The 26,943-nt window shown below is 42.4% G+C and overlaps 2 protein-coding genes across 2 annotated transcripts; one reads left to right on the forward strand and one right to left on the reverse strand.

Moving 5' to 3' along the window:
* The first annotated feature begins 6,276 nt into the window (after window positions 1–6,276).
* On the forward strand, window positions 6,277–9,009 carry LOC123395397 (protein FAR1-RELATED SEQUENCE 4-like). Its single transcript, XM_045090389.1, has 4 exons — window positions 6,277–7,068; window positions 7,801–8,160; window positions 8,499–8,591; window positions 8,791–9,009. The coding sequence occupies exons 1-4, from the start codon at window positions 6,277–6,279 to the stop codon at window positions 9,007–9,009; spliced, it is 1,464 nt and encodes a 487-aa protein (XP_044946324.1).
* A 3,495-nt stretch (window positions 9,010–12,504) lies between these two features.
* Window positions 12,505–12,951, reverse strand: LOC123404694. The gene has a single exon (XM_045098637.1). The coding sequence runs from the start codon at window positions 12,936–12,938 to the stop codon at window positions 12,633–12,635; it is 306 nt and encodes a 101-aa protein (XP_044954572.1). The 5' UTR covers window positions 12,939–12,951; the 3' UTR covers window positions 12,505–12,632.
* Between the last annotated feature and the right edge of the window lie 13,992 nt (window positions 12,952–26,943).

Genomic DNA, 26,943 nt, shown 5'->3' on the forward strand with positions numbered 1-26,943 from the left:
CGCCGCGTACGAGTCCTACATCCGCGACGCCGACAAAAAGACATCGAGCCAAGCATAGCCCCTATATTTACATCTTAATTAGCAGCAAAAGTGATCTACCGAGCCTTCTTAGATTCCACAAAGAAAAGCTCTATTATGCATGTCTTACGTTGATTAATTATTAAGTACTAGTGTGTTTACATTTAGCACGTTTTTGATGTCTTCACTTGGAAGGATATTTGATTATTTATGAATTTTTGATTTTGCTAACCTCATGTACCATGGGTCAGGTTATTTGTTTCTTTTATGTGTGAGAGAGTTATCTTTTAGTGACCGACTATATGTCAGGCAGGCGTCGATTTTTTCTTTTTTTTTACCAGTCACTTTCTTTAGGCACTATCGGATTTTCATCCAACGGCTGTAGACAATGCACTGTTTATCTTCTTCCTCCCTTCCTTCGATGTTCCTCTATGCCTCCACCACTAAAATAGGTAATGTGGCACTGACTTTCTTCTTCTACGGTGATGTTGGAACAAAGGAAGAGGTGACTGATGCCTGAAAAAATTAGGTACCCGATAAATCCCAAAACCGTATTTTTATGTATGCACTTTTCTTGTAAGTTACATACACTTTGTAAACGCTTTTGGCCTGCAATATCTCATGCGGCGCCCCCAGTAAGCAGGTTTTTAGTATGGCGCGCCGGCTAACCACCCTTTTCAAGCAGACCCTTGTCTCGTCTTAACAAGGATAGGAAATCCTCAAAAACGAGACAAAAAATGAAACACAAGGCAAAAACACACACACTATTTAGAGCATCGTCGACCATGACCGATAAGCAGCCAAACTCATGGACGACGACACCAAGAAGATAGCGACGCCATGCATCGCCGTTGTCATGTCACCAACACCCAAATGCATCACCAGCACCTGCGCAGAGACACCTGCAGAAGATCTCCGCCGACCCATGCGGACCCAATGGGTGCAGCCGATCTATCGCTATGCGCTTGTCCGGACGAGAGAAAGGAGCAAGGTTCCCTAGGGAACTGCACTGCCGCTGCCCTCACTCGAGCTCGCCCGGTATTTGACGACTGCGGCGAAACGAGGTGAATGCAATGCTCTATTGTTTTCTTCTTCTCAAGACAGCAGGAAACCTCCTCCACGCCCTGGGCCTTTTAGCACCCAATTGTGGAGATAGAGGGCTGACAGGAGCCAGGCCCCCATGATTTCAAATATGTGCTTGTTTTACGGTATTAATATGTTCCTAAATACTAAAAAATCCAGCTGCACTATTTGACTGAAACGAACGCAGGAGTGTGCAGCAAGGATTTACTACATGAATGCGATAATGTCATTTCACTTTATTCCGTTTCATTTTTCTTAAAATACTATAACTTTTGAACCGAGCGTCAAAACGGTGATACTTTTCATGGTTGTGTTTCTTACGCCGAGCTCCCTAAAACTAGATCCCATATGTATAGATTTTGATCGGCAACCTTGGATGATATTTGAGGCAACTTTAGTGCTATATGAAAGCAGCTCTCGTGTTGTGGTTGTCCATTAAGGGACATAAGTTACATACAATGTCGAAAACTTTTAATCAAATATCTATCATGATTCCAAATTTTAAAACTATGTGGGGATGGATCGTACGACAACCTTTTTTTCTAGGATAGTTTGCCGCCTATGCTACCGAGCACGCATGTTTTGACTAATCAGGTCACGGGTGTTAACTAGTTACGAAAATAAGGACATATCACAAGATGCATAGGGGTAATGAAAAAATTTATGGGGGGCGGTTCAAATAGTTGCCCACAAGCTTACACAAGTTGTTCAAATTTTACACGATTTGCTCGCAAAAATCATCAAAATCGCTAAATATAATGATGAAAAATACACATGAGTTGCTTTTTAAATGTACTGGAGTTGCACAAAAACGCACTAAAACTTGCTAACTTTTTTTGTGATACTCGAGTGCAGTTATGACAACTATTTACAATTAGCAGGCAACTGAACATCAACCGTAGGCAATTGATCATCAGTTGTAGGCAACTGAGTATCAAAATTCAGCAATTTCACGGTATTTGTAGGCAACTAAGCATCAACCATACACAACTAATCAACATTCATAGGAAACTAGGCATCAATGTTTAGCAATTTCATAGTATTTGTAGGAAATTAAGCATCAACCGCATTCAATTACTTGTACGTCGCACTAAATGCGTCTTATGTTTTGTGTGATTTTCCCATTTTTACAAAAATCAACCAAATAGGTAGTCCAACTAGGCTAAAAAATGAGTTGCTTTTTTATAACACTAAAGTTGCATCAGTATCATCAAAAGTTGCCCAAAAAAGTTTGTCAAAAACTATCCATATGGGATCTATCTTTAAAGAACTCGTCGCAAGAAAGTCAGCCGTGAAAACGGATCTCAATTCCGATTCGAATCAAAAGTTATGACTTTTTTTTTAAATGCTAATAAATGCACGTGGTTTTTTTTGTTGTTGTTCGCAATTGCGTCCGCTACCGCGAGCGGGCGTCGCTGAGCTCGGTAGCCACGTCCTAATATCTTTTGACTTTTAGAGAAAAATGCACATGCTAGTGTAATTTGGCATTTGGCCTTCGTCATTGAAATTTCAAGCTATTTGGCACATCTGAAAATATGGTATTATTTCAGTGACAAAAATGCTGTAGAAATTCCAAAATTCTTTGTAATTTTATAATTTTTTTCAAAATTGAAAACAAAAGTTTAAATTACCAAACATATTTATAAAGAAGTAGAAGCAAAAATCCAGAAAATAAAAATACAGAAAAAGGAAAATTCAAAACGGAACATTCTCAAAATATAGTAAATTTGTTCCCGTCGCAAGCTTCGAGAAAATTGCCGACTTAGACGCTCCCGTATCATATTGCCAAAGTTTGCCTACCACCTAACAGGGCCGCACCACCACCCTGATGGTCTAGCACAACAAAATCATCGTCTATCGTTGTCCCCGAAAACCGGAGACTCTAGGTGACCAAACAAGCCAATAGAAGAGGAGAGAAGCCAAGCCATATAGGAGACGACATTGCCGCCATGGAATCAACCGGTGGAAGCAGCGCCGGTGGAGGCCCATGTGCACGAGGTCAACCCACCGATGGAAGCAGCGCCGGTGGAGGCCCATGTGCATGAGGTCAACCCACCGATGGAAGCAGCGCCGGTGGAGGCCCATGTGCATGAGGTCAACCCACCGCGCAGCGCGGCCACCCATCGGTTGGTGGCATGCATTGTGCCGAGGTGGCCGCAGGAAGGCACTTGCCAGAGCTCCGCATCCTCGAGGACAGGCCATAGTTTGACATCTTCTACTCTCTATCTTTGAGTTTGAATTTCTGATGTTTAGCTGTTGAGTCAATCGGTGTAAGCGTGTTGCATTGTTGAAGATATAGAAGTTGGTGTTAGAAGGGGTGACGCGAGTGGGTAGTAGTAACTGGAGACATAGTGCTACGATGGGATCAAACACATCAAAAAGAAGCATTACTTGATATCAAAACCCTAGATGGTTGTTGACTTGTCTAGTTTGTAGATGTGACATGTGGGTCTGCTGGCGTTTTTTTTTTGCCATTATGCTCTATGAGTATGATTTGCCAAAAATCAGAGTGAATGGGTAGGTACAAGCATATATATATATATATATATATATATATATATATATATATATATAAGTATTTTTTTAGTCCAGGTTGATGTCTAAAACCGGTACTGAAGACTGACCTTTAGTCCCGGTTCCAGACACGAACCGTCGGACCCTTTAGTCCCGGTTGGTGGATGGAACCCAGACTAAAGGTCCCATACGAACCAGGATTGGTGCCCGCCGAGTCCGGACCGGCGTCCTGGTCGTTCGAAGTCGATCAGGACTGATGCACGCATTAGTCCCGGTTCGTAAGTCGATCAGGACTGTTGCTCTGATCTGACAAAGAACAAATCTATGTTTACTACTAGTGTGTACACATCATCCGCCGTGCCTCTCGTGAAAGCTAACTTATACCTTTCAGGAAAGAAAAAAAATAGAAAACACATTTTTTTTCGTTTCTGAGAAGCATGATCGTGCCTCTCGTACAAACAAATCCACGAAACAAAACCGTACATCTCATAAAAAGGAAGTTTTTTTCTTTTCTGAATGGCAGGCCGAGGCTCTCACAAGAGCAAATCCGCGCCTCTCAGGAAAGCAAAATTACACCTCTTGTAAAAAAAAAACACGAAAAAAACGTTATTTCCGTTTCAGGGAGTGATCGAGTGATAGTTGGGGGTCTTCCTAACAAACACTGGTCAACTAGTTGCTCCTGCTTGCTCCAGGCTAATGCACAGCCGAGGGACAAGTTATTTTCCTTTGCTTAGTATATGGCGATGGCCCAAATTAACCTGGTTCGTTCGGCTTCCGAGCGACGGACGACTTCAGAACGAAACTGGTGACGGACAAGAATACTAGTTCGAGTCGAACTCATCATCATCTCGATATCAAAGTACGTACGTGCGTTCATCCATCCATAAATACAAGAGAAAGGAGCACACACCTAGCTACGAAAACCATCTGAGTCCACGGTTTTTTCGCCCTAGCTACATCTTCTCGTAGTTAGACCGCCTATCATCGTCACCGTCCTCATGGAGAGCGAATCCCCGTCGTCCTCGTCAGCGGATCCTCACCCGTCGGCGCAACCCTATGCCGTCGTCGACATGGCTATCAAGTGTTTGAACCAAGGCGCATGCCGAGACAAGATCGAGGCGTTGGCTGCCGCGTGCGTGGGGCAAGAACCACCACCGGACGCCGACGCCGACGAGGCCCGCGCCAGCGCGCGGGAGGCGCTGGTGAAGTGCATAATGGACGTCGTGGCAGCCGCTGCCCGTGAAACGGCGGAGCAGGAGGGAAAGTCGAGCTGATTGTGATCGACGCCGGTTCTCTCATTACTCATTAGCTAATTGGCGCTATATACAACCTAGTTTCTTCATGGATGTTTTGGATAGCTTAATGATGTGGAGTTTTTATGATGTAGAGTCGTAACTTATTGTAGATCCCTGCTATTTGGTTTTGAGAGGGTTGTCTTGTGTACGCACATCATGTGCGCAGCTTTGTAATGCTTTCATCATTAGTTAATTCAGCCCTATATATACAATAATGCTACACCCACGTAGAGCTACGTGAGTTTATGTGCTGATTAGGATCGACGCTGACCTGGCCGCGCATACCGTCTGGAGCGAGAAACAGAAATAATTGCGGGCATAAAAATTATTTGTGGTGAAAAAACAAACGCAACCCCCAGGCGATAGATGTCAAGCACAGATCGGCCCGACGGCCGCGCGACGCGGCGAGTAACCTGCCGCTAATTACGCAAGGGGAAAACAGAAAGGCACAGACAGATCCGTTTTTCCAGATTTTAAGATCGCCGCCTTCAACTTTTGATCATCGGTACTGCTAAACGAAATTTCCACGCGTTGCCGATCACAGTGCTTGCATCGTTGGTGGCCTGCGTGGTGTGCCTGGCCTAGCTGACGACGGGGAGGATACAAGGTTCAGTCTGCTGCTACTGCTGTTGTTCGCTGTATTCTGTATTCTGCGTTTAAGTCAGGAGTATTGTTCATGGTTAAATATATGTGTTGTTATTGTTTGACCATTGGTGTTAGATAGACACTACTAGTAATGCTAAGGTCGTGGTGGTAATCTAGTACCCTTGCTGATTTTCATAGCTGCTCATGTGTACGTATCCTGAATTCCTGATGCTTGTTGAGCTGGTGACGGGTGCTTCTACTTCTCGAATCCAATCTTTAATGGAGATTCCTCCCAGGATTGATGACGAGATCTGCTAATTTTGTGATTAGTTTGACCATTCGTGTATGCAGATGCTGGTAATGCTACGGTCGTGGTGGTAATCTAGTATTCCGGTTGCACGCTGGTGGGCAGTTCGTGCAGGAGTTAAAAATCCCTGCGAGGTCGCTTGATCCGAATACGATACACTGCTTTCGTCAAATATGTGTACTGTTATCGATTTAATCGTCTTGTTATGTTCAGCATGAAGGTCACAAGTTCATGGTTAACATGCCAACATTTAGGTCACTCTGTTACAAATTTAGTTTTGATTTCGTAGAAGAGTGACTTTTTTTCATGATCATAGCAATGGATGATGGAATAGTTGGTGTTCAAGAATCAAGTGACATGTATATTTCAAGTGATGACGACGGCATTAAGCAACAAAATCAAAGCAACATGGAAATTGAACATGACCATATTGAAGATCAACCAGATTCGTTACTTGGAGACCCTGAATTGGGGATGACCTTCGATACTGAGAATGAGGTGCGAGAGTACTATATAAAATATGCTAAAGCAAAAGGCTTTGGTGTGACGAGAAGAATCTCACATAGTGATGATAATGGACAAGTAAAGTACCTTACACTTTGTTGCTCTCGGTATGGTAAGACTCAATCGAACTCAAGAAATATGTTGAAGCCAAACCCAACAGCCGGGATAGGATGTGAAGCTAAAATTTATGTTACACGTGGTCCTGATGGGAAGCTTCATCTTTCAAAGGCGATTTTGGATCACAATCATGCATTGAGTCCACATAAATCTCGGTTATTTAGATGCAATAAGAAGTTAAATTTCCATGTCAAGCGCAGGCTTGAGCTGAATGACCGCGCCGGAATAAGAGTAAACAAGAATTTTAATTCTTTTGTTGTGGCAGCAGATGGTCATGAGAACCTAACTTTTGGTGAGAAAACTTGTCGCAATTTTCTAGAGATAACAAGAAGGTTAAAACTTGGTAGTGGTGATGCTGAAGCGGTTCGTGACTATTTTATCAAAATGCAATCCGACAATCCAAACTTTTTTAGTGTCATGGATGTTGATGATGAATCCCGACTTCGGAATGCTTTTTGGGCTGATGCAAGAAGCAGAGCAGTGTATGAATCTTTTCATGATGTCATTACTTTTGACACAACATACTTGGTGAACAAATATGATATGCCTTTTGCTTGTTTTGTCGGAGTGAATCATCATGGCCAATCAGTGTTGCTAGGGTGTGCTTTATTATCAAATGAAGATACTCCAACATTTGTCTGGTTATTTGAAGCATGGCTTACTTGTATGTCAAATCGCCATCCAAAAGCTATTATAACTGATCAAGCAAAAGCAATTCAGAATGGTGTGGAAGAAGTTTTCCCTGAATCTCAATATAGATGGTGCTTGTGGCACATAATGAAAAAGATACCCGAGAAGTTAGGTGGATATGATGAATATGATCACATCAAGGTTGTTGTTGGCAGGGCGGTTTACAATTCATTAACAATTACAGAGTTTGAAGTTGCTTGGATGCATATGGTTGAGAAGTATAGTCTTGATGATAATGAATGGCTTAAAGGGCTTTATGAGCATCGGAACCGTTGGGTTCCAGCTTTTGTGAAAGATGCCTTCTGGGCAGGTATGTCTACTACACAACGTAGTGAGAGTATGAATGCCTTCTTTGATGGATATGTTAACGCAAAAACTACATTGAAGCATTTTGTTAGCCAATATGAGAATGGTCTCCGTGATAAAGTTGAGAAGGAGAATATTGCTGATTTTAATTCCATCAATTCAACCATACCTTGCATCACACGCTTTGCCATCGAGAAGCAATTTCAATCAGCCTATACAAATGCAAAGTTCAAAGAATTTCAAGAAGAGCTAACAGACATTATGTATTGTGATCGGAAGTTCATAGAAAAGGAAGGGGCAATAGAAACATATGAAATAACTGAGGATGTGTTAATTGATGAGGAAAAAGGATGGAGAAAAGATATTGTGTACCATGTTTATTTCAACGAGGAAGAGTTCGAAGTTAAGTGTTCATGTCGTCGCTTCGAGTTCAGGGGTATACTCTGTAGGCATGTATTATGTGTGCTCACTCACATGAAAATCAAGGAGGTTCCTCCACAATACATTGTTGATCGGTGGAAAAAGAATGTGAAAAGAAAGCATAATTTTATCAGATGCACATATGGTGGCATGGAAGACACGCCTGTTGCAAAACGTTTTGATAGATTGTGCAATTCTTTCTACCCAGTTGCTGAGCTAGGCGGCATGTCAGATAATTCATGCAATTCTTTGATTGAAAAACTTCACACCCTCAAAGTTGAGTACTCTAGCAGCTCAAATTCTGAAAATGATAAGGAACAGGTTGGTACACAGGAAGATGCACCTTCTAGTGCGAAGGCAACAAGTAAAACTATACTAAGTCCAATAGCTGTTAGATGTGCTGGACGTCCTCCTTCATTGAGGAAAGAATCAAAGGTTGATAAGCTTATTCGTCAAGCAAACGAAAAGAAGAAGAAAGCTGAACAAAGAGACAAGAAAAAAGCTGAACAAGAGAAGAAGAAAGCTGAACAAAAGAAAATGAAAAAAGAAGAACAGGAGAAGAAGAAAGCTGAACAAAAGGTATTGTAGCCTATATTACGTGTGATCACAAACTACTTTTTTCTTCTTGTAAAAACTCACTAATGTTGCACTTATTTCAGGCTCACTCCATGAATTTAAACAAGAAAAGGTCCAATAATAAAAGGAAACAATCAGACGCTAATATTCTAGAACAAGATCTTATGGAACATGCGGTATTTGATTCTTGTTCTCCGTTCTACAATAATACTATTTTTTATAGCTAATAGATCTGCAATCTGAAACAGAGTCAGGAAGCAATTTATTTGGATGACATAGCTTGTAGTAGCACAGTTCAGGTATTTTATTTTGTCAAATTTTGATTTGCAGTAAAAACTTGGTAATCCATTAATATAATGACTTTATTTGGCACAGGGATCATTTGACTTTGGCATAGCGACTGGCAACATAAATCCAACCCCAGCAGCTGCAATACCATATGAAGGTTCATCATCAATGGTTATGCCTCCAATTCTAGGAGAATATACAAGTATGATGTTTCAGGTTCAGCAAGCATCGACTGTACTGTCCAGTCCTGCAGAATTACGCTTCAATGGAATTGGAGGGCTCAACAATACGACGGATCAGATTTAGACATGATTTATGTAATTTGAAGATGTTTGATGCAGTATTTTTCTATGCACTTGGCAACTTTAATGTAATATTTGATGGAGTATATGTTTTGTCATCTTGTTTTCCCTAATGTACTACAAAATTATTTATAGGATTGTAAATTTTCATGGATATTTGTGTGCGCACATTGCTGGTAGTTTATCAAGTATAAGCACACTGGAGATTCACGTCAGCCCTTCTTTTCATATCTCTGAATATTTTGATCTCTGAAACTGCACTTTGTGTCTCTAATCATCTCTGTGTAAAGCTGAACAAAGTCCAGAGCTTTGATGTGGCCCAGCCAAGCTACCAACAGGATGCAAAGCAGAACAAAATTCAGACCAAAGCAGCACGGTACAATTTCTAAGCAACAAACTTATGTAGCTCGTCGATCTGGCCCAGCCATGGCCTGAGACCGAAGAGGTTGACCGACTGGACGCTCGACAGCAAGTTGACCAGCGTCGTCGGCCACCACACGACGAGTCAGTACATCGAATTTGGCTACATGGGACTTCACCAAGGCGCCGCCAGCGTCCATACGAGGAGGCCGCCTCGTCGCCAAGAGCCGGCCGTGACGCTGTCAACGATTAGGAGATCACCTCCCCACATCGGAGGAGCCATGCATGGCGCATCCAACTAGTACGAGACTGCCTCTCCGCCTCAGAGTAGCCCGTTGTCGCGCCGCGGAAGATATCTTCGCGTCCGGCAGTAACAGAGGAACTCGCCGCGTTGCGCTGCCGATCGATGGGAAACTCGCCGCGTCGCGCGGCCGTCGGGCCGATCTATGCCTGGCATCTATCGTCTGGGGGTTGCGTTTGTTTTTTCACAGCAAGTAATTTTTATGCCCGCAATTATTTCTGTTTCTCGCTCCAAACGCAATAATGCTACACTCACGTAGAGCTACGTGAGTTTACGTGCTGATTAGGATCGACGCTGACCTGGCCGCGCATACCGTCTGGAGCGAGAAACAGAAATAATTGCGGGCATAAAAATTATTTGTGGTGAAAAAACAAACGCAACCCCCAGGCGATAGATGTCACGCACAGATCGGTCCGACGGTCGCGCGACGCGGCGAGTAACCTGCCGCTAATTACGCAAGGGGAAAACAGAAAGGCACAGACAGATCCGTGTTTCCACATTTTAAGATCGCCGCCTTCAACTTTTGATCATCTGTACTGTTGAACGAAATTTCCACGCGTTGCCGATCACAGTGCTTGCATCGTTGGTGGCCTGCGTGGTGTGCCTGGCCTAGCTGACGACGGGGAGGATACAAGGTTCAGTCTGCTGCTACTGCTGTTGTTCGCTATATTCTGTATTCTGCGTTTAAGTCAGGAGTATTGTTCATGGTTAAATATATGTGTTGTTATTGTTTGACCATTGGTGTTAGATAGACACTACTAGTAATGCTAAGGTCGTGATGGTAATCTAGTACCCTTGCTGATTTTCATAGCTGCTCATGTGTACGTATCCTGAATTCCTGATGCTTGCTGAGCTGGTGATGGGTGGTTCTGCTTCTCGAATCCAATCTTTAATGGAGATTCCTCCCAGGATTGATGAGGAGATCTGCTAATTTTGTGATTAGTTTGACCATTCGTGTATGCAGATGCTGGTAATGCTACGGTCGTGGTGGTAATCTAGTACTCCGGTTGCACGCCGGTGGGCAGTTCGTGCAGGAGTTAAAAATCCCTGCGAGGTCGCTTGATCCGAATACGATACACTGCTTTCGTCAAATATGTGTACTGTTATCGATTTAATCGTCTTGTTATGTTCAGCATGAAGGTCACAAGTTCATGGTTAACATGCCAACATTTAGGTCACTCTGTTACAAATTTAGTTTTGATTTCGTAGAAGAGTGACTTTTTTTCATGATCATAGGAATGGATGATGGAATAGTTGGTGTTCAAGAATCAAGTGACATGTCTATTTCAAGTGATGACGAAGGCATTAAGCAACAAAATCAAAGCAACATGGAAATTGAACATGACCATATTGAAGATCAACCAGATTCGTTACTTGGAGACCCTGAATTGGGGATGACCTTCGATACTGAGAATGAGGTGCGAGAGTACTATATCAAATATGCTAAAGCAAAAGGCTTTGGTGTGACGAGAAGAAGCTCACATAGTGATGATAATGGACAAGTAAAGTACCTTACACTTTGTTGCTCTCGGTATGGTAAGACTTAATCGAACTCAAGAAATATGTTGAAGCCAAACCCAACAGCCGGGATAGGATGTGAAGCTAAAATTTATGTTACACGTGGTCCTGATGGGAAGCTTCATCTTTCAAAGGCGATTTTGGATCACAATCATGCATTGAGTCCACATAAATCTCGGTTATTTAGATGCAATAAGAAGTTAAATTTCCATGTCAAGCGCAGGCTTGAGCTGAATGACCGCGCCGGAATAAGAGTAAACAAGAATTTCAATTCTTTTGTTGTGGCAGCAGATGGTCATGAGAACCTAACTTTTGGTGAGAAAACTTGTCGCAATTTTCTAGAGAAAACAAGAAGGTTAAAATTTGGTAGTGGTGATGCTGAAGCGGTTCGTGACTATTTTATCAAAATGCAATCCGACAATCCAAACTTTTTTAGTGTCATGGATGTTGATGATGAATCCCGACTTCAGAATGTTTTTTGGGATGATGCAAGAAGCAGAGCAGTGTATGAATCTTTTCATGATGTCATTACTTTTGACACAACATACTTGGTGAACAAATATGATATGCCTTTTGCTTGTTTTGTCGGAGTGAATCATCATGGCCAATCAGTGCTGCTAGGGTGTGCTTTATTATCAAATGAAGATACTCCAACATTTGTCTGGTTATTTGAAGCATGGCTTACTTGTATGTCAAATCGGCATCCAAAAGCTATTATAACTGATCAAGCAAAAGCAATTCAGAATGGTGTGGAAGAAGTTTTCCCTGAATCTCGATATAGATGGTGCTTGTGCTAGTTTCATCATGGATGGCCGAGTCTTAGAGCGTACCGGTTCGGCCGTTGCTATGAAATCGGATGCATGAAATGTTGCTCACCGGAGACGAAACAGGGGTGCTGCCGGAGTTAGAGAAGAAACGCATCGAATCAAGGACTACAGATCTGGTGGATGATTTCTGATTCAAATACTCTCAGCAGCAGCATCGGGAGGCCGCAGGATCGGGAGGCCACCACACAGCTTCCATAGCAGCACCACATAGCAGTCTCCCATGGCAGCATGGGTCCATCATTGCAACCTCGCCGGAGCTTCCGACGACCGCCGCGGCGCTCCACTGCAACCTCGCCGGAGCTTCAGCTACCGACCCGGCGCTTCACTGCAACCTCGTCGGAGCTTCATTCCAACCTTGTCGGAGCTCGAACGACCGTTGGCGGTTCACTGCAGCTCCGGCGGCCCTTCAACGCAACTCTGCGCCGCGAGCTCCATGGCAACACCTCGACGTGCGCCACCAGTGAAGCTGTGCCATGCCAACACAGCGAGCTCCATGGCAACACCTCGACGTGTGCCACCGACGGAGCTTCACTGCGCCACGCCGGCGTGGCGGGCTTCATGGCAGCATCTCGATGTGCGCCACCGGTGGAGCTTCACTGCGCCACGCCGGTGCCACGAGCTTCATGGCAGCACCACGATGGCGTCCGACGAAGCGTCAATGCAGTGCTGCCACCGCGCACGGCGGTGCTCCAACGCAGTGAGACGCCGATGGGGTTGCTGTGGTGAAGCACATGGCAGGGACGGGCGGATGAACATGCGACGGCGATGCGCGTGCTTCGTCGTTTGCAGCACCGGCGGACACCATTGCATCCCCCGGTGAAGCCGCAACACCAGCGCGGCGGAGCTCCACTGCAGCCGCGGCAGCGATGCGCGGTGCTCCAATGTAGCGTCGGCAGCCCGTCGACGCGGAGGTGGCGGCGTTGCCATGGGACTCCTCTCTCGGGAGTGACGAACAGGGGTGGAGGAGGGGAAAAATGTGTGGAACAAGACGTTCGGGAATAGATAAGGTCATGGAGGGGAAGCGGTGGATGGTCGCAGAGGCACGTGTCAAACGCAGAGGGTGGTTTACATGTGGTGATAATCAACCAGTTTATTTTGATGCTTTTTCTTGAATCAATCGATTCTGGATCGGCTCCGGTGTCCCAGATGAACACGCTGCAAGGTAGAGGATGACAGGGTGGGACCCATAGTCAGTGGCGGAGAGCTGAGAAAGAAAAACAGAAAAAAAGGAAGTGGAGGGGTGGGTGCTCGCTGGGCTAAATGGGCCGGTCTGCTATTTCAATAATTCGCGTGTGCGAGGTATAGAAATGGGCTTCGTCTGCTGTGCTTCTATAGCCCAAGGTGAAGAGTAAACACTACGAAAACTAAATCGTGCATAGGAAAGTCTCTTGGCTAAAATAAAATATCAGTTAAATTCCTAAAATACTATAAACACACAGGAAAACACTATAGCTACATAAAAATAATGAACAATTTTTAGAGACCAAAACTAAATAAAATACACACAAAACTTCTGTAAATTATATTTTGGGGCTTTGTAAATGTTCCACAAAACATGTTAAAACTTCAGAGATAAAACCAAATAACAGTTAAAGAATCTGCAAACAAAATATATTGAAGGAGTCATATTTCCTTCTCTCATAATATTTTATTTTTTGAATGAGAATTGTTGTCAATATTCAAAATCGAAATGAGAGAATACTCAATTACTCCACCAATATTATTATTTGATGAAGTCATATCATCCTCTCTCATTTTTGAATTGGAAATTCCTGAACATTATAGGAGCTTCTCATCCGATTTTTGGCAACTTCCGGGATGTTCTTCCCCTGATTAATTTTTCTGTTTTTTCTTGTCTTATGATTTTTTTCTTATATTTCGAAAATTACTTGATTTCGTCAACATTTTCAATTTTTTTGAAAATTTATGAAAACACAAAAATTACATGAATTCATGATTTTTTTTACAAATTTAAAAAAATATTTGTTAACACTATTTAATTTATGAATCTTTTAATTTAATGAACTGTATTCAAATTTATAAATATATTTTCAAATTTTTAAACAGTTTTACTAATTTGGAAAACTGTATAAATGTTTAAACATTTTTTAAATACATGAACTATTTGGAATTGTGGTAGTTTTTTGAATGCTTGAAAAATTTAAAATTTATGAACTTAATGTGAATTCCTGAACATTTTATTAATTCTTCCATATTTATCAAATTCATGTACATTTTATAAATTATGGAGAAAAATAGAATCCTCTAATATTTTATGAATCTGAAAACAGGTTTCAAATATTATAAAGAAATCTTGAGTCTGTTAACAAGTTTTTAGACTTATGAAGAAACAAGTTTTTGGGTTTAAAACTCAAGTTGTTGAGTATGAAAAAGTTACAAAAAAGCTAACATTGGAGAAGTGCTGGCAAAACGAAAAATTTCGATGAGCTCGGTTTATAATTTGCTAGTTAAAACGAAAATCCGGGAAGAAAACTAGTTAGAGAACATAGAAGTTCCTTCATATTCAAGCGCAGAGGAAAGGAACATGTTCTTGATGCATGAATCACTTGCTGAGGATGAATTCACAAGGACCTTAGGCCTAGTACTTTTCGCTCGATTCTGGTGATTCTAGGTTTGGAAAATCAAAAGCTTAAAAGAACTCGATTTGATTGTCTAAAATCATCACACAATCGCTAGAATCGGTAGTGCAATCGAAAATCGCGTGCAAACCTTGATTCTGGCGATTCTAGGCACTTCCATAAAATAAAACGATCCAGTTTGAGACAATACACCTATTTCAAACGCAAATTACAAGGGAAATGCCACTAGAGGCTAGCCGCACGAACGAAAACGAGTCGTGCGACTCCTTCCTCTTGCCCTGCATCCCCCACTCCCCGCTCATCCTCGTGGTGGGGTTCCAGGGGCGCCGCCACCCGAGTGCCCGCCCTAGCAGCTCCTCCGCCAGCCCAACGCCGACCCTCCGCCCCACTCCTCCGCTCCGCACGCTCGCCTCCAGGCCGGGAGCCGCTGCTCCGCCCCGTTTGGTGTTCTCAAGATGAAATGACTAATTCTCGGAGGCATACCACGGTACAAACCAGATGCCCAAAAGATGATTGTCACTTCATACATGTGTCTCGACAACTTCATTCATGATAGCTAGCTGCATGATGAGCATTTTGATAACTTTGATAATGATGCGTATGTGCAACCCCATTGCCATTTACAGGCACCAACGCTCTACCACCCGAAGATGATGGTACCATGGCCGCAACACGTGAGGCTATTGCTACCAGTCTTGTACCAGGAGATTAGTCAATCTATTTGTACTGGAACTTCTTTTGTAGCAAAGAAAACGCGAAAACCTTCGTTACTGTAATATTTATCTATCTAAGATATTCATAAATCGTATTCATGCTCATATTTTATGATAAATTGTTTGAAACATCTAAGTGTTAGCAATCCAGCATCCAATTTTTGTTCAGAGGCGTTAATGATATTTCAACATACAACTTGCCCATAATATCAGACCACAATCTCCGACAAGAACTCGATGGCTGATTCAGGCTGATTTTGAAGGAAGATGATTGTGGTAAAGTTTCCCAAAAGCTGATCCTGGAGAATCAAAAGTTGAAAAGAACTCTGCCTTAGTGTCGTTGTGGGCTATTTGAAAGGTCATACATAAGGATATATACCAGTCGCCTCTTTTGATTTTCTTCATTTCTATCTCAATTTAATGTGTTTCCTTTAAATTTCTATGTTCCTTTGTTTTTATTATTGTTTTTATTTTTCTTCAATTTTCTTTCGTTTATTTTGCTTCTTTCTCTTTTTTTTGTATACATTGGCAAAAAATTATATGTTTAACCATTTTCAATACATGATTTATGTTTAAAAAATGCATGTTTAATGACTTTTTTTATACACATTGTATATTTTCTGTATATGTTAGGAACATTATTTTTACAGCTTGAACATTTCTTAAGTGTATGATTAAGATCGTTTGTTACGCGATCATCATTTTTTTTATGTTTTGATGTTCCATTTTTCAATCCATGTTCTACATTATTTATATACACCAGAATATTTTTTACATGTGTATCATTATTTAAATAGATGATTAATTTTTTCTCAAATAGTTTGTCTTTGATGACTACTTTTTCCGTACACATTATACATTTTCGTATGTGTCTCGAACAGTTCCAATTTTTTTGAAATACACGATTAATTTTTTTGATATATGTTAAATAATTTGTTTAAAACTAGCAAAATAATCAAAGATTTACTTTTTTTGTGAGAATCAAAGATTTACTTACAAAAATACTCCCTCTGTAAACTAATATAAGAGCGTTTAGATTACTATAGGGGTTCCATGCCACCGACAAATGAGAGGAGCTTAGGCGATAAAATTTAGAGGTGTGGCTGGCCCAATATTATGGCAGGCCTTGGCTTGTCAAGAAGCGCTCTCACTTTCCCTTGACTTATCACTTGCAGCTATACATATTGCTTGAGACTGTCAAGGTGTGATCAAAGATATCCATGAAAATACCGGTGGGCTACACTCTAGCATTATCAAGGAGATTCATCTTACATCTTAGCAGTTCTCTCGCTATTCCATCATCTTCAAAGGAGGAGAAACTAACGTTGAGTCACATAGCCTCGCTAGACATAATCTATGCCTTTTTTTAGATGCCATGTGTGGCTCCTTAATCCTCCAGATCTGCGTTGTATCCCTATAAACTTTTTTAATCAATAAAGTGAAGTGTGTTTAGACTAAAAATAGCTAGAGGAGCTTAGGTGTTTTTTAGAAAAGGAGGATGAGCCCCGACTTGTGCATCTGGAAGATGCATGCAGTTATTTTATTAACTATTCATAAAGACCTTACAAAACAATACATCAATATATCTGAAGCCGTCATCTTGGCAACATCTATCGCTACTCCTATCCAATGATGAAGGGGTGCCGAATGTCCGAACTGAATACTAAATAGACATCACACCAAAGTCTCACATCTAAAGCTGGATGCCCCGATCAAGCCACATACCGGGTCTAGGGCACAAATCGGTTTGATGCACTCTCATAGGTCGTGGTCGTCGTCTTTCATCATCCATCTTCAGAGCACGTACTGACACATTGACCTTGCCAAGCCTGCCATCGATGCCCTCGCGGCGCTAGACAATGCCTCCACCGTACGCGCATTCATCATCATCCATCCGTCATTGAGACTTTGATGCGCCTCGCCGCCGAGACTCTACGACGTTGATGTGTCACAGGGAACATCGCTGCATCGTAGATGCCGTCCACTGGTCCCTCGAGCCTATGTACACCTCCAAGAATGACACCCTTAAGAGGGGTACGACACATGAGTAGCGAATAGAGGGTCTAAAGCTTGTCTCCAATGATGCCTTCAAGAAGGGGATGACGTAGAAAGACGCCGCCATCGCCGACCTTGGCAACGTCCCAAGAGTAGGGTTTTCACCCGGATCCTCTTGAGGACCCTCCATCCAACATCGTGTGCATGGAACCGCTACCAATCATCGTCGCCACGCATGAAGGTCGTACCAGTCGGATCGGATCTGACAGGAGACCAGGCCCACCACACCCCCGCCACCGGGATCAGATTTGATCTAACCCACCGCCGCTGCGGGTACGCAACCAATGTACAACGGGCCGACTCCACCGCATAGTCCCGATGAGGCCGCCGCCACCGTGATCTGCCACCGCTGAGCTGTCGATCCCCGCGCCCGCTTGACTCCGCCTCCTGTCGAGACCGCCCCGCACCAGCCCTTCAAGGCGGAAAGAACGGGATCCTGCCTCCGACTACCGTAAGGGGCTTGCATCGGCCGCCCCGACCGACGACGAGGTTGGCGGAATGTGGTGAGGAGGCTAGGGGAAGGAGATCCCCGCCGCCGCCCGAGTTGCCCGTGGGAGGGGGGCGCGGGGCTGGGAGTTGTGAGATTAGTCCTCTCACGCTTGAGTGCCTAACAAAAATGATACATAAGTACTGGAGAGGAGTGATTCACAGGAAACGACGAACTCACTTGGTGTCATGGGACATCATGCTTAGGCCCAAATCATATGGAAAATTGGACTCCAAGATATGAAACCGTTTACTTTGTGGGCAAGCCCGGCCTGGCCCGGAAATTTCGGACTGAGTTTGGGTTGGTATGGCCGGGCCAGGTTTCTCATGGCCAAGTCTACCCTTAATAGATTCTTGATAGATGTTGGCAATGCGTCCTCGACATGGCAAACTATTGTATATGGGCTTGAGCTGCTAAAGTAAGATCATTTGAAGGATCGGAAACGGTTCCCAAGTTCGAATATGGCATGATCCTTGGATCCTTCGTGACCACTCATGACGCCGATAACTGCAAAGCGACGGTGCCAACAAGTGGGTCGCTGATGTTCTCAACCCCCGATGGCACGCCCTACTCCAGCTGCACTTTTATCAGCCAGACATCGAGAGTATTCTACAGATTAAGACGTCCAACAAACTTGAAGCGGACTTCCTTGCATGGCATCCCAAGTTCCCGCTAAACGAGTGTGCTTCTCCAACATGGATTTTGTTTACGGGGTGTTTCGTTTCAAGGGACTAGACTTTTTTTTTAGTCCCAGGGACTAAAGAAAAAAGTTCCTTCAGTAAAGTCTTTTTTTAGTTCCTTAAATAAAAGTCCCTCCTGTTTGATTACATAGGAACTAAAAGAATTTTTTTTTATTCTAGTCTCTGTAAACAAACAAGGCCTTAACTGTATCCATGCACAATTCAAATCATGGCCTCCCATCACGCCTGGTTTCAAATTGAGTAGGCCCACCTAGCCATCCAATGTATCCCACAGTCACATGATATTCTCTCGCCCGTATATGAAATCATATTTCAACAGCTGTGGGATCGGGTCTTATAGATTCTTCTTTTACTAGGCCATGTAGTACCATGTGCTTTAGATTCTTGTCACCCGCACTGCAACCCACCATTTGTAAGGTGGCATGAGAAACCGCTATTTTTATGCTATGTTTAACCATGGTGTGGCTGACCCAATATTATCGGAGGCTTTGGCTTGTCAAGAAGCGCTCTCACTTGTCCTTAACTTATCACTTGCAGATATACAGATAGCTTCAGACTGTCAAGGTGTGACCAAAGATATCCATGAAAATACAGGTGGGCTACACTCTAGCATTATTAAGGAGATTAATCTTACGTCTTAGCAGTTCTCTCGCTGTTCCATCATCTTTGAAAGAGGAGAAACTAATCTGGAGTCACATAGCCTTGCTACGCATAGTCTATGCCTTTTTTCAGGACGCCATGTGTGGCTCCTTAATCCTTCAGATCTACATTGTATCCCTATGAACTTTTTTAATCAATAAAATGGAGTGTGTTTAGAATACAAATAAAGTTCTACCTAAAAGGGAGTTAAAATGAGGCACCCTGTATCAGAAACTACCATCTCTAAATTACATAACTAGGTACTTTTTCCTCTCCGCCTCTTGAACTTTCCCGTAGGCAAGTACGAGCTTGTAGTGTGGGCGTGGGCAGGTCGCGAGATACCGATTTGATTATATTCATTCCATATAGCGTTGTGATAACTGAGAACTCCTTATTTTGGTGGGCCATGTGAGTGTCTACACAATGCTTATTTGTATACATATTATTGCACATACAAACTTGTTATAACAATGTTGTATAATGCATGTGTAGGATGGTTTTGGACTGAGGAAGCAATTTTTGGTGCATATTTTAAAGTATGAAGAGAATGAAGCTAAAAACAATATCCCATCCATTGAACGAAGCATCATAGATCGCATGTATAGATGGACCTTCATTGCTTCAAAAGATGGACCTTCAAGACATGCTTATTTCTGATTTTTAAAATATACTTTTGTGACCATTATAATACAATTTGTGTGTGAACATGAATTTTATGCGGAGACATGTTTATGGACCGCGTGTTACACACGTTCTCATTTAGTTGGGAATCACACACGTTTAAATGGCTCGGTGAAAAAACTCATTAAATAAAAATCAGATTCAAAATAGATGTTTTTACTATAGATTATGATACGTGTGTTGGATCCCAAATATGTCACACTTTAAAAAAATATTTTGTAGCCATCTGAATTTTTTGATAAAAATATTTTACTATGATGCCATGCGAACTCATTTTATTTAAGACGTGCGTTGCACGTGCATGATTACTAGTCCTATTAAATGATGAAATATTCTCCATGGTTACGGTGCAATCATAAGCAAGGGACATCCGCTAAGAAACAACCTTATACCCTAAGATCCTACTCTAGGATGTGACCGACTCCACCGTCATAACGTTATAGCTGGAAAGTCTCGTTTCGGACAAATCGGAGGAAATATTTTTAAGAATTAGGGTATACATGTGTTTTGGGTGTTCCTAGGGGTTACCTTCACACAATCAAGCAAAAAGTTTCACTTTGCTGCCCCTTTCTGACGCCAGAATCTTTGTAAGAGCTAGGGCATTTTGTCTTTTGAAACAATTAATTAAAAAGTGCAAAATTAATTATGCAACTTCCTATCAAAATTATACTATATTGTTATGCATTTCGTTTATTTTCCAATTGGTTATTCATTTTACAATGGAGTAATGGCCACTGAGGAGCGGGACAAAGCTGTTCTTGGTTTCAAGGGATGGTAAGGGTGGGGCTTCACCCAGCAATAATTGATCTATGGCCAAGCCAAGTTTACTAGAGATGCAAGGTAACTAGTATGAGCTCTAGTAAAATTTTGATATCAAGGGGAATTGTAAAAGGCATTAAAAGAGGGTTTTTACCAAATCACGAGAAGGTGTTTGATGCTGTTTTGGGAAAGTAAAAGGGTTCTTCTTGTCTTGAGATTTAACAGGATCAAAGGGTAGATGGAAATGAGGTTGATCGCCCATTTTGGGATTATATGATGAAAGTTGCCAATGTAAACTTTCTAAACCCTAGAAATGGGCAGGAATAGATTTTCCTAGATCTGGTTATGCAAATCTATTCCCCTAATGCACCATTTGGTGTGGTGGCATTACTTCAGGAATAGAGTGTGTCCAAAATGTTTGCAACCAATTGAGGAAACTTGACAATGCAAAATTTCTTAATTCTAGCTAGAAATCAACATAAATGGGTTTGGGGGGATTTGGACAAGTGGATCCATTCTCCATGATGCACCACTTGGTGTGGACACATTATTAGGTGATTAGAACATGTCCACAATGTTTGAGAATAATTGGAGAAACTTGGCAATGTAAACTTGTCCAAGTTTCGACCTGGACACAGATGGTTTTGGAGTATGTTTGTGAATCATATTAATTTGGATTGAGACGAAACTTGGCAAGGTCATCATATATATCATGTGTGACTTACTAGAATTTTCTTGGAATTATTTAAGAATATTTCTTATAGAAATATTTTAAATACTTCAAATGAACAGAAATGGTTTTGGAGGGATTTGTACAATATTTTGTAACATACTGATAAAGAACTATTTAAAATATCCTAGAAATTCTCAAATTGAACAAACTAATAGAACACACTAGTATTAAACAATAAGAAAAATAATCATTCAAAAATCTATTTTCAAACTAAAGTTATTCACAAACGAGTGATTCACACAAATTTCAAACAATTCAAATTTAAACTATTCAAATTTGAAAACCAATGGCACTAACAGAAAGTTTATAATTTTTATGACCTAAGGCAAAAAGATTCACTCAAAAACACTAAACATTCTAAATGTTATTCAAAATCTAAAAACAAAAATTGTTATGTTTAAAAAAAGAAGAAAACAAATAAAGAAAGAAATAAAACCAAAGGTCCACCTCCCCACACGGAATTTGGATCGTCGATAAGGAGGACCTTTAGTCCCGAGTGGTGATACCAGCAGGGACTAAAGAGTATTTAGTCCCGGTTGGTATCACCAACTGGGACTAAAGGTCTCCCCCTATATAAGCGCGTGTTCTTGCGGTGCCCGTTACCACCCGGGAGAACATGGCACTTCAACGCCACCAGGCTGCTGAAATCCTCTCCGACGCCGTCGCCGATCCACTCGTAGCCATCGGTGATTGCCGTCTCTCAGCTCCCTGCTTGTTGCTGCACTGTCGCCGCGCCTGCACCACCTCGCCCGCGTCTACCCCCACGCCGCCTCCAGACCCTCCGCTGCCCGATCACCTCCGTCGACCGAGCCTCTTCATCGGTCGCCTCGCCTCCGCCACCCGAGCCTCTTCATCGGCCGCCTCGCATCCGCCACCCGAGCCCATCCGTCGGCTGCCTCGCCCCACCGCCCAGACTACGCTCCGCCCAGGCCCTGCCGGTGAGAACCCACTGGCCAGCCCCTTCGAGCATTTTTTCTTTTTTCTCGCAATATATGATGATTCAATTTGCAATATGTTTATATGTATGATGAATATATGATGATATGCATGTTCTATGATGTTGTTAAAAGTTGTATGATAATATGTTGTTTATACTAATAATTAATTAATTTGCAATATGTTGTTTATATGTATGATGATAAATTAATTAGCAATATGCATGACCATAAATTAATTTGCAATATGTATGATAAGCATATGTATGATGATAAATAAATTTGCAATATGGTGTCCCCGACGATCGCCGGTGAGGAGTACCCGACGATCGCTGGTGATGAGTCCCCGACGATCGCCGATGAGGATCGAATCCCCGACAATCACCGGTGAGGATCGAGTCTCCGACGATCGTCAGAGGAGTCTCCGACGATCGCCGGTGAGGAGTCCCCGATGATCGCTGGGGAGGAGTCCCCGACAATCGTCGGCAAGGAGTCCCCGATGATCACCGGTGAGGATTCCCCGACAATCGCCGACAAGGAGTCCCGGATGATCACCGGTGAGGACTCCCCGACGATCGCTAGTGAGGAGTCCCAGACAACCACCGCAAAGCGCCATGTCCGGGATGATGCCTGACCTAGGAATTTGTTTTCATAGGAATTTGTTCTCGCATGGGTTATTAAATATGAGTAGCATAATAAAATGAAAATTATCGCATATGAATTTGTTTTCATAGGAATTTGTTCTCGACGACGATGGCCAGCCCGCATCCTCGTCGTGGACTCGGGGTCGTCGACCCGTTTGAGAGGCGCCATGTCCATGACTGGGCTCCGTCGGGCTGGCATTGGGAGGTGCTACCTTTCGGGGCATGCAACTTGGTGAGGAACCGGGGTCTCATCGTTGACCCAGAGCTTCTATGATGGCGGTCGAGTGGGCCACTATCGGTGCAGAGGGAGCCGGTCCCCCGAGGAGCTGGTACGTCGCCGTGTCAGGGAGGAGGACGAGCAGGTCCGTTGCTACATGGTTTTGTTGGACGTCACGTTCTCAAATACCCCGCAGTTTCTTCAGGAATCTCACTCGAGCTATGATCCTGTGATGGTACCTTCTCTTTAGGTGTTCACTGCCGCATAGTACTACAACAACTCTTTGTTTGGTGATCAGTTTGATTGGGCGATATGTACTAGTGATATTATGTGATATTATTGTTGCATTAACTGGATTATTCGAGATATATTAGTGATACTGTATATTGTTGCATTAAATGAATTATTCGAGATGCATAAGTAAATTTTAATCCTCCGCACCATCGTCCCTAGCCTCTCAGAGTGAACCTCGCCTGCGGCAAACTATACTATGATTCAGTTTTTGATTATTTAGTGCATTGTAATTTAAAATGCTAAATCGTTCTATCTTTCTTTTGGATTAGTTAAGCCATGGACGATAGCGGTATATACCATGGAGATGACTTGTTCGACATCATACGCTCCTCCCTATACCAAGAGAATGACGACATGACATCTCAGAACTTCTAAACGAATCCGTTGATGGACTTGAGCAAGAACCAATAGACGTATAAAATGATGGCGAAGAAAATGTTAGATAATTAACAATGTGTGGCAAGGTATATATATATTAAGCCTGGTGATCATTAGTTGTATTAATTGATTTGTGCATATATATCGACAAATCTTTCTTCTTTTAGCCCTCCGAATCGAGCCAATCTTCTAGAAGGATACGAGGCCGGGCCAGAAAGTTGGGCGATGACATAAAGTTAAACATCAATGAAGTCGCCGAAGATGGCGAGCCGATTGATCCTTATGAGAATGCCCGTAAATTTATAAATCAATGCATAGTTATTGTTAGGGACCAAATACCAATTATCATTCGAGAATGGAATCGGCAAAAGGTAGATCGAGGAGTTAGTTACATTGACCAAAGATCGAAAGATTTGCTTTGGGATACCGTCATGTCACATTTCAACCTACCACAGGGTCTCACAGATAGCCAATGGTTGAAAGTCAAGAAATGAGATCTTAAGAAGATGGCCACACAATTTCAGGCATGGAAGAAAAGATTATACAACAACTGCATCAGGGATAAAAAGAAGACTCCACAATTCACTCGAGCACTAGAGAAGATAAAAGATCACTCACACGAGTTTGTGGAGTATAAGGAATCGGATGAAGCTCTGAAAGGTGAAGAAAAAAAAAAGGAAATTGATGAGAAAAAGGAGTATCACCATGTTTTGGGGACAGATGGCTACAAGAGAGCCCTGCCTAAGTGGAAATCACCTGAGGCCAAGATGGTTGCAGAAGGGGTCACTCCAGCTACACAAAAAATTGGCCCGACAGGTCCAAGAATTGGTTTTATGCACATGGGGGAAATTTGGACCCATCAACATGGCATATTATTACAAAGGAAAATCTTAAAACAACCTCAGACACTAATTTAAGCCAGTAAAAGATGCTCGAAATGAGGTGTTCCATCCCGAGAGAAAGAACGATGAGCTTACACGCACCCTGGGGAATCCTGAGCACGGAGGACGAACATGAGGCAAAGGCATTGTTTCGTGGGTTCATGGGGTAACCGGAGTGGAATGACACTTATAGAAACCATCAGAGGAAAAAGAAGCAGGATGCAGACCGTATGCACCAGGTAGAAATAAATAACAAGGAGTTATACCGCATAGTAAGACGGCAGCAGGAGCAACTCGACACAATTAGCCAGCAAAAGGCGGCATGAGCAAGCAGATCCATCATTAGATGTGATATGTCTCCGTCGTATCTATATTTTTTTTATTGTTTTATGCCAATGTTCTACAACTTTCATATACTTTTGGCAACATTTTATATTAATATTGGGACTAACTTACTTATCTAGTGCCTAGTGCGAGTTCCTGTTTGTTGCATGTTTTTGTTTAGCAGAATATCCATATCAAACAATGTCCAAACGCGATAAAAATTTACGGAGAATTATTTTGTAATATATGTGATTTTTGGGAGTTGGAATCAACGTAAACAGAGGACCACAACCTCCACTAGATACCAGGACGCGGCCCATACCCCTGGCGCAGGGTGGTGGTTAGTGGACATCATGTAAGTTGGTTGCAGCTCTACTTACGACACAAGAAAGATAATTTCTAGAAAACATTCCTGTAAAAATTTCAGACCGATCGGAGTTATGGATTTCCAAAAATTTAAGAAACGGTGAAGGGCCAGAAAAGAGAACGCGAAAGAGAAGAGAACAGGAGAGGGAGATTCAATCTCGGAGGGGCTCCTGCCCCTTCGCCGCTATGGAGGCCATGGACCAGAGGGTGAACTCTCCTCCCATCTTGGGGGGGGGAGACCAAGGAATAAGAAGGAGGGAGTTCTCTCTCCCTCTCTCCCGGCAGCGCCGGAGTGCCGCCGGGGCAAGGAGCATGACATCGATCTACATCAACAATCTTGCCACCGGCAACACCAACTCTCTCCCCCTCTATGCAGCGGTGTAACACCTCTTTTCCCGCTATAACTCTCTACTTAAACATGGTTCTCAACACTATATACTATTTCCCAATGATATGGCTATTCTATAATGTTTGAGTAGATCCATTTTGTCCTATGGACTAATTGGTAAAATTGCTATGATTGGTTTAATTTGCTTGTGGATATGTTGTTGTTCTTTGGTGCCCATCATATGAGCGTGCGTGTGGATCACATCATGGGGTTAGTTGTATGTTGATAGGACTATGCATTGGAGGGCAAGAGTGACAAAATATTTCTTCCTAACATAGAAATTGATGCATAGATGATTAAAGGGGGACCAATATATATCTTAATGCTATGGTTGGGTTTTGCCTTAATGAACATTAGTAGTTGCGTATGATTGCTAATTGTTCCAATCAAAAGTGCATAGAATTTCATGTAAGGGATGACATGCTAGAAGTGTTCTCTCCTACATTAAAACTTGCTATCGGTCTAGTAATGTAGTCAATTTCCTAGGGACAAATCCTTCTCTCGTGTTACAAAAAGCTTGCTACTACACTACTATATTTATTATCTTGCAATTTATTTCTAGTTTTATTCTCGCAAATTACTTCTAGTTTTATTCTTGTTTTAGGTAAAGCAAATGTTAAGTGTGCGTAGAGTTGTATCGGTGCTCGATAGAACTTGAGGGAATATTTGTTCCACCTTTAGCTCCTCGTTGGTTTTGCCACTCTTATTTATCGAAAAGGGCTACAAACGATCCCCTATACTTGTGAGTTATCTAGATCTTTTTCTGGCGCCGTTGCCGGGAAGCAATAGCGTGGGGTGAATATTTCCGTGTGTGCTTGTTTGCTTTATCACTAAGTAGTTTTTATTTTGTTCGTGTTTTCTTTCTTTAGTTACGGGTAAAAAACACAAAATACCAAAAAAAGTTGTACCTACCGAAACAATGTTTGAAGAACCACCCAAAATCTAACATACTACTGAAGCATTTTTCTTGGATCATCTTCGATCCCTATGTGCTCATGCTGAAACCCCAACTAGTTTAGTTGAGGGCAAGCCATTAGATGAGCATGCTTATTATGTGCGACACCGCTTATCTCAAAAAGGAAAACTTTCATGGCATCATATTAATACTTTGCATTGCTATGCTTGGAATTTATGTGA

Source organism: Hordeum vulgare, chromosome 1H, assembly GCF_904849725.1.
Source record: "Hordeum vulgare subsp. vulgare chromosome 1H, MorexV3_pseudomolecules_assembly, whole genome shotgun sequence".
NCBI classification, from domain to species: domain Eukaryota; kingdom Viridiplantae; phylum Streptophyta; class Magnoliopsida; order Poales; family Poaceae; genus Hordeum; species Hordeum vulgare.

Coding starts and splice junctions, on each gene's coding strand:
- LOC123395397 (XM_045090389.1), top strand. CDS start 6,277: ATGACCTTCGATACTGAGAATGAGGTGCGAGAGTACTATATAAAATAT. Junction 8,161..8,498: donor CTGAAAATGATAAGGAACAG/GTTGGTACACAG, acceptor CACTTATTTCAG/GCTCACTCCATGAATTTAAA. Junction 8,592..8,790: donor AAGATCTTATGGAACATGCG/GTATTTGATTCT, acceptor TATTTGGCACAG/GGATCATTTGACTTTGGCAT.
- LOC123404694 (XM_045098637.1), bottom strand. CDS start 12,938: ATGGCAACGCCGCCACCTCCGCGTCGACGGGCTGCCGACGCTACATTG.